This window comes from Dermochelys coriacea, chromosome 7, assembly GCF_009764565.3.
Source record: "Dermochelys coriacea isolate rDerCor1 chromosome 7, rDerCor1.pri.v4, whole genome shotgun sequence".
Classification (NCBI taxonomy): Eukaryota; Metazoa; Chordata; order Testudines; family Dermochelyidae; genus Dermochelys; species Dermochelys coriacea.
The window spans coordinates 51,353,719-51,366,001 of record NC_050074.1 but is presented as its reverse complement, the minus strand read 5'-3'; the positions used below and the strand labels follow the sequence as shown (position 1 = coordinate 51,366,001).

Genomic DNA, 12,283 nt, shown 5'->3' with positions numbered 1-12,283 from the left:
AGTAGCCAGAGGCTCCCCCTACAGCCAGGGCTCCTGCCCCACCCCACAGCGCCCCCTGCTGCAGAGCATCTGGTGTGCGTGTGTCACAGCAGTGCAGGTACCATCTTACGCTTACCCGGCCAGCCCCTTGGTGTCGGCTAGGACGAAGCGGATGCTGCGGGCATGGCAAATGTCGCTGACGCAGAGCTGTTCCTCCAGGGGCGAGTTGCTCAGAACCACAACCTGAGCCAAGACCCAGAGTTAGTGCAAGCGGGATCTGGCTTGGGGGTGACTATGCCCCTGGGAAGCCTGGGATGAGGCCCCCAAATCCAGTGCCATGCCCCCTGGGCCAGCATGTCTCCCTTATGCTGCTTTGCAGCCACTCAACTGGCTTTGGCATTAGCTAGATGAGAACTTCACTCCCCCTGCCAGCCGCTGGGCAGTGCCAGCCAGCTGGGTCAGTGTGCTGCAGGCCCACAAGGGGGCGATCACACAGTGGTTTGTGTAGGCTCTATGTAAACACCTGGATTGTTCTTTGCAGGGAGAAGCAGTCCCAAAATTGCTTGTTTAGGAACTCAGAAAGCTACAGCCAGCCCTCAGCTGGGACCCCCCACAAGACTCCCTGCCACCCCGGCCTCAGGTCGGATCACTCCCCAGACTCCCCACCCTCTCAGGCTCAGCTTAGGGTTGCCAACATTTGAATCACACAAAACCAAACACCCTTGCCCCACCTGCTGCCCACCCCTTCCCTGAAGCCCTGCTCCTGCCCACCCCTTCTCCGACGCCCCACCTCCTGCTCACTCCATCCCCCCCCCATTGCTCGCTTTCCCTAACCCTCACTTACTTTTATCAGGCTGGGGCAGGGGGTTGGGGTGTGGGTGGGGGTGAGGGCTCTGGCTTGGGGGTGCCAGCTTGGAGGTGGGGCTGGTGATGAGGAGTTTGGGGTGCAGGCGGGCACTGAGACCTGGGGGAGGGGGTTGGGACGCAGAAGAGGGTTCAGGGTGCAGGCTCCGGGCAGCGTGGACCTCAGGAAGCTCCCGGAAACGGTTGGCATGTCCCTCGGCTCCTAGGTGCAGGGGAAGGCACGGCGTACTGGCTCAACCCACAGACACTGCCCCATAGTTCCTGGCCAATGGGAGCTACAGAGCCAGTGCTCGGGGTGGGGGCAGAGTGCGGAGCCTCCCATGCCACCCTGCACCTGGTAACTGAACATGCCGGCTGCTTTCAGGAGCCATGCAGAGCCAGGTAGGGAGTCTGGCAGCCCTGCGCCAACCGGACTTTTAATGACCCGATCAGCGGTGCCAACCAGAATCACGAGGGTCTCTTTTCAACCGGGCCTTCCAGTCAAAAAATGGATGCTTGGCTGGGGACTCCACCCCAGACTGCCCTCAGACCCCCGCCCGGGCTCCCGCCACCCTCAGATTCTGCTGCAGATTCCCACCCCAACTCTGGACTTGGGCTGGTTATGCTTGCTGTTTCCAGAAGCTGAGTGACACCTGCCAAGCCTCAGCTCCCGGCTGCTCCATACTGGCAGCCTGGACCCAGCTCCTGCCTGCTTGAGGCCTCTGCAAGCTCTTAGGTGTTGGTGCCCGAGCCACAGCCCCTCCTCACCTGGAAGGCTGCCAGGAAGCTCTCAGACAGCTCCCTGGTGTATGCTGTCACAGACACGTAGCTGTTGAGCTCTGCCAGGTGCTGCTGGGAGGCCACGGCTCGGTTCCGGCCCACATCGCTCTCAGACAGGAAGAACTGCAGAGACAGCCCTACATGAGGAGTGCCTCTGGCCTCCTTACCAATGGGCTGAGCTTTGGCCATGTGGCACACAGCCCCCCTCATGCCTCCCCAGTTGCAGTGCTTGCCTGGGCACCACCAGGGCACCCACCCATTGCTTCAGGAGACATTAGCAGCCAGCCTTGAGAATCAGGGCTGCCAGGCTGCCCACGGCACTGCAGCCTCAACTCCCCACACCTTCAGCAAGCACTCTGGAGAGCGGGGCTGGTGCAGGGGGAGCCCTTACAGAGAAGAGGCCAGGAGATTTAGGGAGAGGGCTCCCCACAACCAGATCTCTGCTTTGCACAGCACCAGCCCACCCCCAGCCCAGGCTATTTGAAAAGCCAGAGAAATTCCCAGGCAGAAACCGACCCTGAGCTGCACAGTGCTACGGCCGAGAGCCCCAAGCAGGGATCAAAGGGAAAACCCAACCTGGCTGGGGCAAGGATCCCCAAACTAAGCACTTGAACCTAGTCATGAGGTTAAATTGAACGATACCCAAGGGCTGGGGCTGAGCCAGCCTGCACCCGCCCCGGGAAAGAGAGTAATAATCACATGGGTAATTAAAAATCCCCTTCTTCGGGCTGTCCCACCCCAGTCCATAGCCAGGTCAAAGCGGGCTGGCAGTGCAGAGCCAGGAGGGAATGGGGACAAACCGCGGCCCCACACCTGTGCAGGGCTGGATCTTCTTGGCATTCCATTGTACATGGGAGAGCCAGGCGCTGCGGACAGGACTAATGGAAGCACTCAGGCTTAATGCGGCTTCTGTCAGGTTTGGGGGACAGCTGCAGGGAGTCAGCAGGTGAGGCTACCACTGAGCATTACGGCTGCCAATTGCAGAGGCAGGGCAGAGCTACCATGGAGAAATGCCTGCCACCAGTTGTGGTGCAATTCTCGTCAGAAGCTGAATCCCAGAGCAGTTCCTGAGAGACAGCTGCTGCCGATAGGTTGTCACCATGCAAGTAGATGGGCATGCTTGGGCCCTGGCAGCATCCCAGCCCCAGAACGCAGGGTGAACACAGACCAGTCAAGTCTGGGAGGTACATGCCCACAGGGAGGAGGAACCCCAAGCCCTGGCCCAGACCACCTCGGGTACCTGCGAGGAGAGGTCACTCCATTGGGCGTTGCCCAGGTCGTGCACAGTGACGGATTTCACCCCAGCCAGGATGATGTTCTTGGCAATCTCCACACCCAGGCCCTTCATCCCCGACACCAGCACAGAGGTTTTTGCCAGCCGCTGCATGGCTTCATGGCCCAGCACATAGCTATGGGGCAAACACAGTGGGCATGTGGGGGAGAGAACATGCAGTTGGCACAGCCCCTACTCCACCATGTCCCCGCCACACCACTGCCCCTGGCCCCGCCCCCACCACAGCCCTGTCACACTGGCCCTGACCCCTCCCCCGTCATGCCCAACTGGGGCACTGCACCTGGCATGCTCCTTGGCTGACCCCAGGTGCCCCCTGCCACGCTGACTGATCTCCAGGCCCAGCACTCACAGCTGCCGCGAGTACAGGCCCTCGTCGATCTCGCCCAGGCGGTTGGAGCACCTCATGCTGCTTCTGCCCAGTGCAGACATGGGTGAGGTGGGTGCAGCTGTGCCCAGCCCTGCATGAGAAAAGAACCAGGCTGGGAGCCAAGACTCATGGGCCCTGCTCCTGGTCCTCCACTGGAGCTAGTGGCTCTGTACCAGCTCCATTCCTGGCTACAAAAGGCAGAGGGATGCTCCACAGAGCAAGCCAGGCTGCCCTGGGCCCCCTAGGGCTGTCCAGCTCCGGCCCAGCCCAGCCCCCAGCTGTGGGTGGGCAGCTCCTCTCTCTGGGTCCCAGAGCTGGCAGCTAACATAGGGCTGTGGGCAGAGGAGCCTGGCCGGAGGGATTGGGGGAGATTGGCAGGGCCTGGAAGGAGGTTGGCACCCAAGCTGGGCTAGAGCCATGGTGCAGAGCACCCAAGGGGCATCACAGATGTCACCCAGGGAAGTAGCCAGAAGGGGCCAGCCCAGTGGCCACAAACCAGGGCAGCAATGGGAGCAGCGGGTGCTCAGGATGCTGGAACACCCATGAGGCGGTGGATGCCCCCTGCTGCAGGTTGGCAGGCTCAGGGGCTCCAACCCCATCTCCAGCATCTCCCCGCAGAGGCCTGGTTCCATGAAGTTTAATGCTGCCGGGGCTTGGCCATGAGGAAGGAAAGACAGCTCTATCCCCAGTAGACCCAGCCCTGTGAATGTCAGGAAAGTGAAAGTGAAAGGCTGAGAATGGGAGCGGGGAGGGGAGCTGCTGCTAAGGGCTGGAAGTGGGCTGCATTCCCTGAGCTCCCCAACCCCTGGTCAGCAGCCTCAGACAGCACTGCTGGACAGGTCCCTGTGCCACACCCCATGCCATGCAGGAAGCCCACCTGCCGCACAGGGACAGATGGGAGCAAAGACTGCCTGAGTGGCTGAGGGAACAGAGTGGGGGAACCCCAGAGTCCAGGAGCCAGGCCAATCCCCTACTAGCCCCCAAGGCTAGCTTGGCAGCACCCTCATCCCAGCATCTTGCTACAGCCTGATGGAGCTATGGGCACAGTGCTGCCCTGCTGTGGGGCAGCAAAGACCAACCCACCCCTGCAGAAGTTGGGCACATGGCACAAGAAGCTGCTGGCATGAAGGTCACTGGAGCAGGCAGTGGCCTCCCTCAGACCAGCTGGTACACTGCTGCCCAGGCATAGGCAGGGCATACCTGCTGGATCAGGTGGCCATGGGCACCATGCAGCAGGAAGGGGGCTCCTCTAGACACTCATCCTCCCCAAACCTACCCCGCTACACGGCCCAACCCAACTGCCCCCTCCTACATGTCCTCCTACTGACCCCATTAGCCTTCGGGACTATGTCCCGTGTCCTCCTCCCATATGTCTCCTGACTGTTCTTTGTACTCCCCGTCCCCCCCAACTGGTGTGTCCCCCATACTCCCGAATGTCCCAACCCCTCAGACTACACGTCCCAGCTGCTCTCCTTTTGCCCATCCAGCTGCCCTCTGCACTTCTGTGCCCCTGCTGTGGTGGTGGCTGCCCGAGTGTGCAGAGAGCCTGCCCCAGGGATTGGGGTGAGCCTGTCTTGGTGCCAACTCTGAACCCTAATGATGAATGTGGACTCTTCCTACTGATTTCTCTGCAGGCAGGGTAGGGATGGGAGACTGGCAAAGAGCAGGGGCCAGAGAGACCTGGTGGAGGGGGGAGCGAAGCAAGAGGTAGGGACAGCAGGATACCTCCCCCGCAGTGACCTTGGATATGCCAATTACCGATAATGAACGGCACGTGCTGGGCAAAGGGCAGGAGCGCCCCTTGATCAGTGCACACAGCCCTGGGCTGTCCGTGCGGCATCCTGAATGCTCTGCCATCAGTAAATACAGCCCTTGTCGTGTCCCCCCCAGGCAAGGATGCCCCGCTCCCCTCCATCCACCAGGGAGGCACCATGGACCCCAGCCTGGGGTTCTGGCTTTGTCTCGGCGGGTTGCGAGGGCCGTGGCCATCACGCCCCGGGGAGCCGACGCTGCCATAAAGGGGAGTCCAGTCTTGTGCTGGGTGTTGGCAGCTCTTGGCATGAGGGGAAGGGGATGCTGCTGCAGCACGGTGCTGCCAGGCTGGCATCGCAGCTCCCCCTCAAAGCCATCTCTCTCTTGCTGGGCAGAGCCACGGTGGGAGTGGCAGGGGGTGCTGTGTCGCCTGCTGCCTGTTCTGTGCCAGCCTGGGGAGCATGGCCAAATCCCAGGGGTCCTGGCACCCCTACAGTGTGGGGGACAGCACTATGGGGGGGGTGGGAGGAGCCAGAAACCTGGCGGCTGAATGTTCCCATTAGTCCAGTCTCTGGCTCTGGCACTGGGGCAGGTTCCCCTTCTTGGAAAACCCACATGGGCTCAGACCTGCAGCCTGGTTCCGAGCTGGGGCCCTGGCAACCAGCCTGGGGGCTCCTCTCCCTTCTGGGGCCCCTTGGAGAGCCCCTCCTGTGCCTCAAGATGAGTGTCCAAGCCAGCGCTGCAACCTGAGGCCTCAGCCGGCATAGACACATGCTGCTAAAACTTCTGGAATGGGAGCCCAGAGCGGGGAGCAGAGTGCCCCCAGACCTTCCCCATCTGGAGCAGGTCCGGGGGGAGGGGCTCATGCTGACGGGCTGTAGCCATGCACTGAGACTAAAGGGGGAAGCCTGGGGGTTCCCCAGCAAGACCGAGGTGGTCTCCCCTGGGGCCTGCATCCCTGGGCCCCAGACATGCCTGGCACTGGGGTTACTCTGGGGCAGGGCTGCCAGTGCCCCACTGTGATGCCAGCTGGCGTCCCTTGGTCTGGGGCACAGCCCTGCAAACTGAGGCTGGCATTGGGCAGGGAGGAGCAGCGGGGGTGGTGGGGGGACAGAGCCTACAGCCCTGGGCATGCTCCCAGCCTGGGGGCAGCGCAGGGAGACCCTGCAAGCTAGCCCCAAGCTGTTCAGGGAGGGGCTGCCGCTGCACAAGTGTGGCTGAGGTACCAGCTGGTCTGTGCCATTCTCTCTCCGTCCTGCCCACAGGGGTACTACTGGGGGTGAGCTGCAGGTTCAGCCCTGTCTCATGGGAGGGTGCCTGAGCTCTGACTGCGTGCGGTCCTCAGGTGGTAATCTGCCCCGTGACAGGAACATTGCCCTGGGGCAGTGCCCATCGACCCTTCCCGGCAGGGAACCATGCTGTGCCCTGGACCTGTGGCTCTGTGCCAGGTGCCAAGCGCAGCCCCTCTTGCTGGGAGGTTCTAGTGCCAGGGCCAACCTGATCCAGTCCTCTCTCGCCCTTCAGGACAGCCTGAAGCAGACGCCCCTCCACGCCTTCCACCAGCAGCAGGGCGGCAGGATGGTGAACTTCGCTGGCTGGAGCATGCCCGTGCAGTATGCACTGAGCCATCTGGAGTCCCACCTGCACACACGCCGGCACTACTCCCTCTCTGACGTCTCCCACATGCTGCAGGTAGCATCGCCCGCCCCAGCCTCTCCCAGCCAAGGGTCCCCTGTGCTCACAGCCTGGCCGCATGCAGGCCAGGAAGCTGTACACCCCATTCACTGTGCATCCGCTCACCTTGTAGATGAGCCTGAAGACACCATGAGATGAGGAAACTGAGGCCCAGGCAGGGTCAGCCAACACTGCCCAGAGTCAGATCTTAGGGGTGTGACTAGAACTGTGGCCCTCCTGAAACAGGGCAGGGACTCAGCCAGGCTGCACAGCGAGTTAGGGCAGAGCAGAGAATGGAACCCAGGAGTCCTAGCTCACTCGCCCTCCCCCGCTTGCATCGGGCACCTTAAAAATATCTTAATACACAAGTACCCAGCCCTGCCAGCAGGAGCAGGAGCAGGGGCAGGGCAGGACTCTCTGCAATGGTGGGGGGGTGGAGGGGCTGGATCGACGCAGGGCTCTTTGCAATGGCAGAGGAGAGGGGGGCAGGGCTAGCATGGGGCTCTCTGTGAGGCCGGAGGTGGGGTAGGCAGGGCCAGCATGGAGCTCTCTCCAATGGGGGAGGGCCAGGGCAATGCAGACGGCTGGGCCACCCCTGGGCTCCCTGCAATGGGGGTGGAGGAGGCAGGGCTGGCTCTCTGAGATGCGGGGGTTAGGCCAGTGCAAGGCTCCCTGTGATGAGTGGGAAGGGCCGGCGTAGGGCTCCCTGCAATGGGGGTGGAGGGGGCAGGGTTGGCACGGTGCTCTCTGAGATGTAGGGGGCTGGGCCGGTCTGCCACACATCCCACTGCACATCGCCTCCTGGGGGCCAGCAGGGCATGGAGCTAGCCAGGGCACAGCACAGCAGCAAGGCCCTGGGGGCACTAGGGCAGGGGTCCTGCAGAGTGATGCCAATAGGAGGAGGAGGCAGGCGCCAACATCCCACACAGATGGGAGCAGAAACATCCCCGCCCCGTGCCTGGATCTTGTTCTCATGGGCAGAGGGTAAGCAAGGCCCAGGCACAACCAGGCCACGCTCAGCCCCTCTAGGGCCCAGAGCAGAACCTGCCTCCCAGCCCTCTGCTCCAGCCACTGGACACCGCTCCCAGCCCAGAACCAGCCCTGAGGTGGGGATAACACGGCTGCTGGGGTTCATGCTCAGAGGGGGAGGCTGGCAAACCTGCCTGGCCCAGCAGGGGACAGGGGCAGCACTTACCCAGCCAGCCGGTGCCCACACAAGCGCCAGAGAAGCAGCACAAGGAGGAGAGCAGGAAACGGCAAGTCGAGAAACAGCAGCCACCTGGCTCAGCCTCTTAAAGGCACAGACACGCCTGAGCCACGGGCAGTGAGGTCACCCTCACCAGAGCTCCGCTTGGGGGCAGGCGGGTACGCGGACAGTGGGGATACCGGAGCTCTGCCAGGGCGCAGGTGGGCAGCGGGGACCCCAGACCGCCGCCAGGGCAGGGGCTGGTGCAGGAGCAGCGGGGACGCTGGAGTGTGTAGGTAGGGCATGGTCTGGATACATCCAGGACTTTCCCCTCAGCAAAGACACATGCCATCCCCTCCCCATCCTGTCCGAATGCCAGGCCCAGGACCTGGCGCAAAGCACTAGAGGCTGTGTATAGCTGAAGGGGAAGTCTGGTACCCCGCAACAGGGGCACCCATGGATGTGTCCTGGCAGAGGGGACCACCTGGCATCATGCAGCTCTCACTGTCCCTCCTCCACTGTAACATCTGGTGCTGACGGTGCCGGTGTGTGTGTGTGATGCTTCTCAGAGCACCCAGGGCTGTCAGCACCTTATAGCCAGCACTAGGGAGTCTTGCCTGCACCAGTCAGGTGGCAGCTTCCCAACCCCACCAGCCTGTCAGCCGCTCACTCCTCTAGGCCATGCCAGCGCTACCTGTGCCCTGCAGGTCAACAATGGACCCCCAAGTGCCTTGAACATGATCCCCACCGAAATCTCAGATCCTCTGATCCCAGAGGAGCAGCTGCCTCAGTTTACCAGCTGTCTTTAGCCCAGCAGTATGGTGCCCTCCAGGTCGGAGTGCAGTTATAGTGAGACAGGAGATTGCGTTAACAAAGGCCAGAGACTCCCTCAGATGTGGAGTTGGGCGACCTATGGAAACCACTGGTTACACACCCTACAGTGCCCCGAAGGCGGCCCAGGGCTGCCCGGTATTAGCTTCCCTCTCAGGTCAGGGTCAGGGCCAGTGCCAAGGGGCCCCTGGCAGCACCAGGCCCCAGACCCCTCCCCTATCACCCAGTCCCATGGCAGCACTGTGCCCCAGACCTCTCCCCTACCACCCAGTCCCATGGCAGCACGGGGCCCCAGACTCCTTGTGACATTATTAATATAACCTGTGACCATATGGATCACTGTTGCAACCACTGTTATATATTTGCAGCAAATATTGTATAAAGGTTGTCATGGAAGGTGTCTATGGAAAGATTATGATTTGCTAAATATGATTATGCTATCGATGTTTGTGTATCAGTTTGGTAGTTGAAGCTATGAATATTGGCTATATACTTGTATATCAATGTGTTTTGATTCTGAAGTAGCCTTAGTAAAGCATTTGATCAGCTTCTTGAGAGAGGAATGTGCAAATTAAGTGCCCAATCAAGAAACACTTAACTGACAAGAAGAAAAGGAGTACTTGTGGCACCTTAGAGACTAAAAAATTTATTTGAGCATAAGCTTTCGTGAGCTACAGCTTACTTCATTGGATGCATTCAGTGGAAAGGTTTCAGAGTAGCAGCCGTGTTAGTCTGTATTCACAAAAAGAAAAGGAGTACTTGTGGCACCTTAGAGACTAAATAAATTTGTTAGTGTCTAAGGTGTCACAAGTACTCCTATTCAGTGGACAATGGATCTTGGAAGACTCCATACCACATAAGAAGTCTTCCCGGGGACATTCAAGATAGCATGTAAGCAATGGCTGCCACCTGTAAAGAACTAAGTCATGCATGGACATTTGGCTTACCCATGTGACTCCAGGTTCCATCTTTCTGCAGTGATCTTCCACAGGGCAGAGGATATAAAAGGCCCTGAAAACTCCTCCATCTTGTCTTCAGTCCTGCTTCTTGCGGGACTTTGCTACAAACTGAAGTTTTGAACAAAGGACTGCATGACCTATCACAGCTGTGGATGTACTCCAAAGACTTGATTTGAGCTGCAGTTTATTTCACCACTACTACAAGCCTGAACCAAGAACTTTGCCATTACTGTATGTAATTGATTCCATTTAACTAATTCTAGCTCTCATCTATATCTTTTTCCTTTTATGAATAAACCTTTAGATTTTAGATTCTAAAGCATTGGTAACAGTGTGATTTGTGGGTAAGATCTGATTTATATATTGACCTGGATCTGGGGCTTGGTCCTTTGGGATTGAGAGAACCCTTTTTTTTATACTGGGGTATTGGTTTTCATAATCATTCATCCCCATAATGAGTGGCACTGGTAGTGATACTGGGAAACTGGAGTGCTTAAGGAAATTGCTTGTGTGACTTGTGGTTAGCCAGTGGGGTAAAACCAAAGTCTTCTCTGTTGGGCTGGTTTGGTGTGCCTTAATAGTAAAGGAACTCCAACCTTGAGCTGTGACTGCCTTGCTCTAAGCAATTTGTCCTGAATTGGCACTCTCAGTTGGGTCCTGCCAGAACCAGCATCATTACACCTTTCCCCTCCCGCCCACTCCCATGGCAGCCCTGGGTCCTGGACTCCTCCCAACCCCTCAGCAGAGGGTCCTATGTGACCCATGGCTCCTCCACCATCAGGCCACATGGCAGTGTCAGATCACCAGCCTCCAGCACGTGCTTTCATATGGCTGACAGAGGTCGCACCAAGAACACGGGGTGAGGGCAGCAAACACCGGAGCAGGCCAGTAGAGCTCAGTGAGCCTTTGCCACAAGCACCAGTGGGCTCTGGGCATGGGATGTGGGGGAGGCCCCCATGGAGCTGTGGGGTAATGGTACAGTGCAGGGGTGCAGTCAGTGTGGAGGTGGAGCCAGACTGTAAGGGGGTGGGAGGGGTGGGGTCAGGGCAGAAAGCAGGGGGTGGGGCTGGGCCGGGCTGTGAGGGGAGAGGAAGGGTCAATGGGGGTGGGGCAGAACTGGGCTGTGGGAGGAGGGGCATAAGCAGGGCCAGTGTGGGGGTGGCGCAACCTATGAGATGAGGGGTGGGAGTCAGTGTGTGTGGGGCAGGTCGGAGGAAGAGGTGGGGGGCCAGTGCAGGTGGGGTCTGAGCTGTGGGAGGAGGGGCTGGGCCAGTGGGCATGGGCATGGGCAGGGGCAGGCTGGGCTGTGAGAGGAGGAGCAGGGGAAGGGGCAGGGTAGGCTGTAAAGGGAGGGGCAGGCTCAGTGGGGGGACAACAGGGCTGTCCTTAGGATTTATGGGGCCCTCTGCATAGGATTACCAGATAGCAAATGTGAAAAAACAGGACAGGGACAGGGGTAATAGGCGCCTATATAAGAAAAAGTCACCAAAAACAGGACTGTCCCTTTAAAAATGGATGTCTGGTCAGCCTATCTATGCAGTATTAAACTGGTGCCCCTATGGCAGCCCAGGCTCACAGCCCGCAGGGGGAGGGATGAGGCAGCAAAGGATACAGAGAAGCCCGGCGCACCTCACAGCGGCAGAGAGTCAGAGTTCCGCGCAGAGACACAGAATGTGCAGCGCAGGCGCATTTGGCTCTGTGAATGGCCTCTGCCTAAGGACACTGCAGCACAAGCTGGGTGTGCGGGAGCCAACCCACTCTTACCTGCTGTCATGGGCAGTGGGTGAAGCTGCCACTTGGAGAGGCTAGCTCCCCAGCTCACCTCTTCTGCGGCCCCACCCATACCCACTCCTGCTCCACCCCAGGCCTTGCCCACTCCCCACTGTCTCCCTCCTCTCTTCCCTCCCCCTCCCTCACCCCCTTCCAGCCAAATCCCTGAACACAAATGAAGCAAATGACATTTGAAAAAAACACTCTTCTGCAATTTCTTTCTAAAGAAAATGAATCATGTTTTCCACTGCATGCCCGATGGGGAAGACTGGACATGCAGAAGGCATCTAATTAAAAGCACTAAATTTGGGAATAAAAAATGTCAGTCACAGGTTTTTTGATATGCCCTGAAGTTCGTCAGAGATTTATTTGCAAAAACTTAGTAGCAACAGCGAGTCGACTGTCTTTCTAAATACAACATTAAATATTATGGAATACATGATGCAACTCTTCTATTTTACATTTTCTTAATCCGTATTTCTAAGCTAATTTTATATTTTAGATGTACTCTTAAGCCTTCATAAAGTAATCACTCCAGATTACTACATATTTAACTCACTGAAACAAAGACATTATTTTAAATTAATCAGTCACAGAGGTTTAGTGTGTTCATAACAATGTTCATTGCTTTTAGAAAAAGAGAACGGTAATTTATGTTGTGTGATCTCCATAACAATAGATATGTTTATGAAATTTCACCAACTTTAAAAATGTTTCCAAAGATTTTAGGCATAACAAAGGATTTTATATCTATCTTGGTACTGATTTTGCTGGAGGGTTCTCTTAAAACTAGTTCATCAGATAGTCAGAAGTAAAGAACGGGAAACTTTGCCCAGCTATCTCAGGGG

The 12,283-nt window shown here is 58.1% G+C and overlaps 2 protein-coding genes across 12 annotated transcripts in view; one reads left to right on the top strand and one right to left on the bottom strand.

The window, feature by feature from the left end:
* Positions 1-8,012, bottom strand: part of UBA7 (ubiquitin like modifier activating enzyme 7) — a 52,395-nt gene extending 44,383 nt beyond the window's left edge. For 10 of the 11 annotated variants that reach the window (XR_006282600.1, XR_006282601.1, XM_043518382.1 and 7 more), the window contains exons 1-5: positions 7,885-8,012; positions 3,246-3,354; positions 2,843-3,011; positions 1,591-1,725; positions 116-222 (exon numbers count right to left, since the gene is read on the bottom strand). Coding sequence is in view for 9 of the 11 variants with exons in the window: in XM_043518382.1 (XP_043374317.1) it covers positions 116-222; positions 1,591-1,725; positions 2,843-3,011; positions 3,246-3,325 (491 nt within the window). In the remaining 2 variants the exon portion in view is untranslated. The remainder of the gene's footprint in view (positions 1-115; positions 223-1,590; positions 1,726-2,842; positions 3,012-3,245; positions 3,355-7,884) is intronic. The other variant, XM_038410709.2, reaches the window with a different exon arrangement.
* On the top strand, positions 4,564-6,882 carry LOC122460951 (aminomethyltransferase, mitochondrial-like). The gene is made up of 2 exons (XM_043518389.1): positions 4,564-4,902; positions 6,540-6,882. The coding sequence occupies exons 1-2, from the start codon at positions 4,867-4,869 to the stop codon at positions 6,846-6,848; spliced, it is 345 nt and encodes a 114-aa protein (XP_043374324.1). The 5' UTR covers positions 4,564-4,866; the 3' UTR covers positions 6,849-6,882.
* Positions 8,013-12,283: the final 4,271 nt, after the last annotated feature.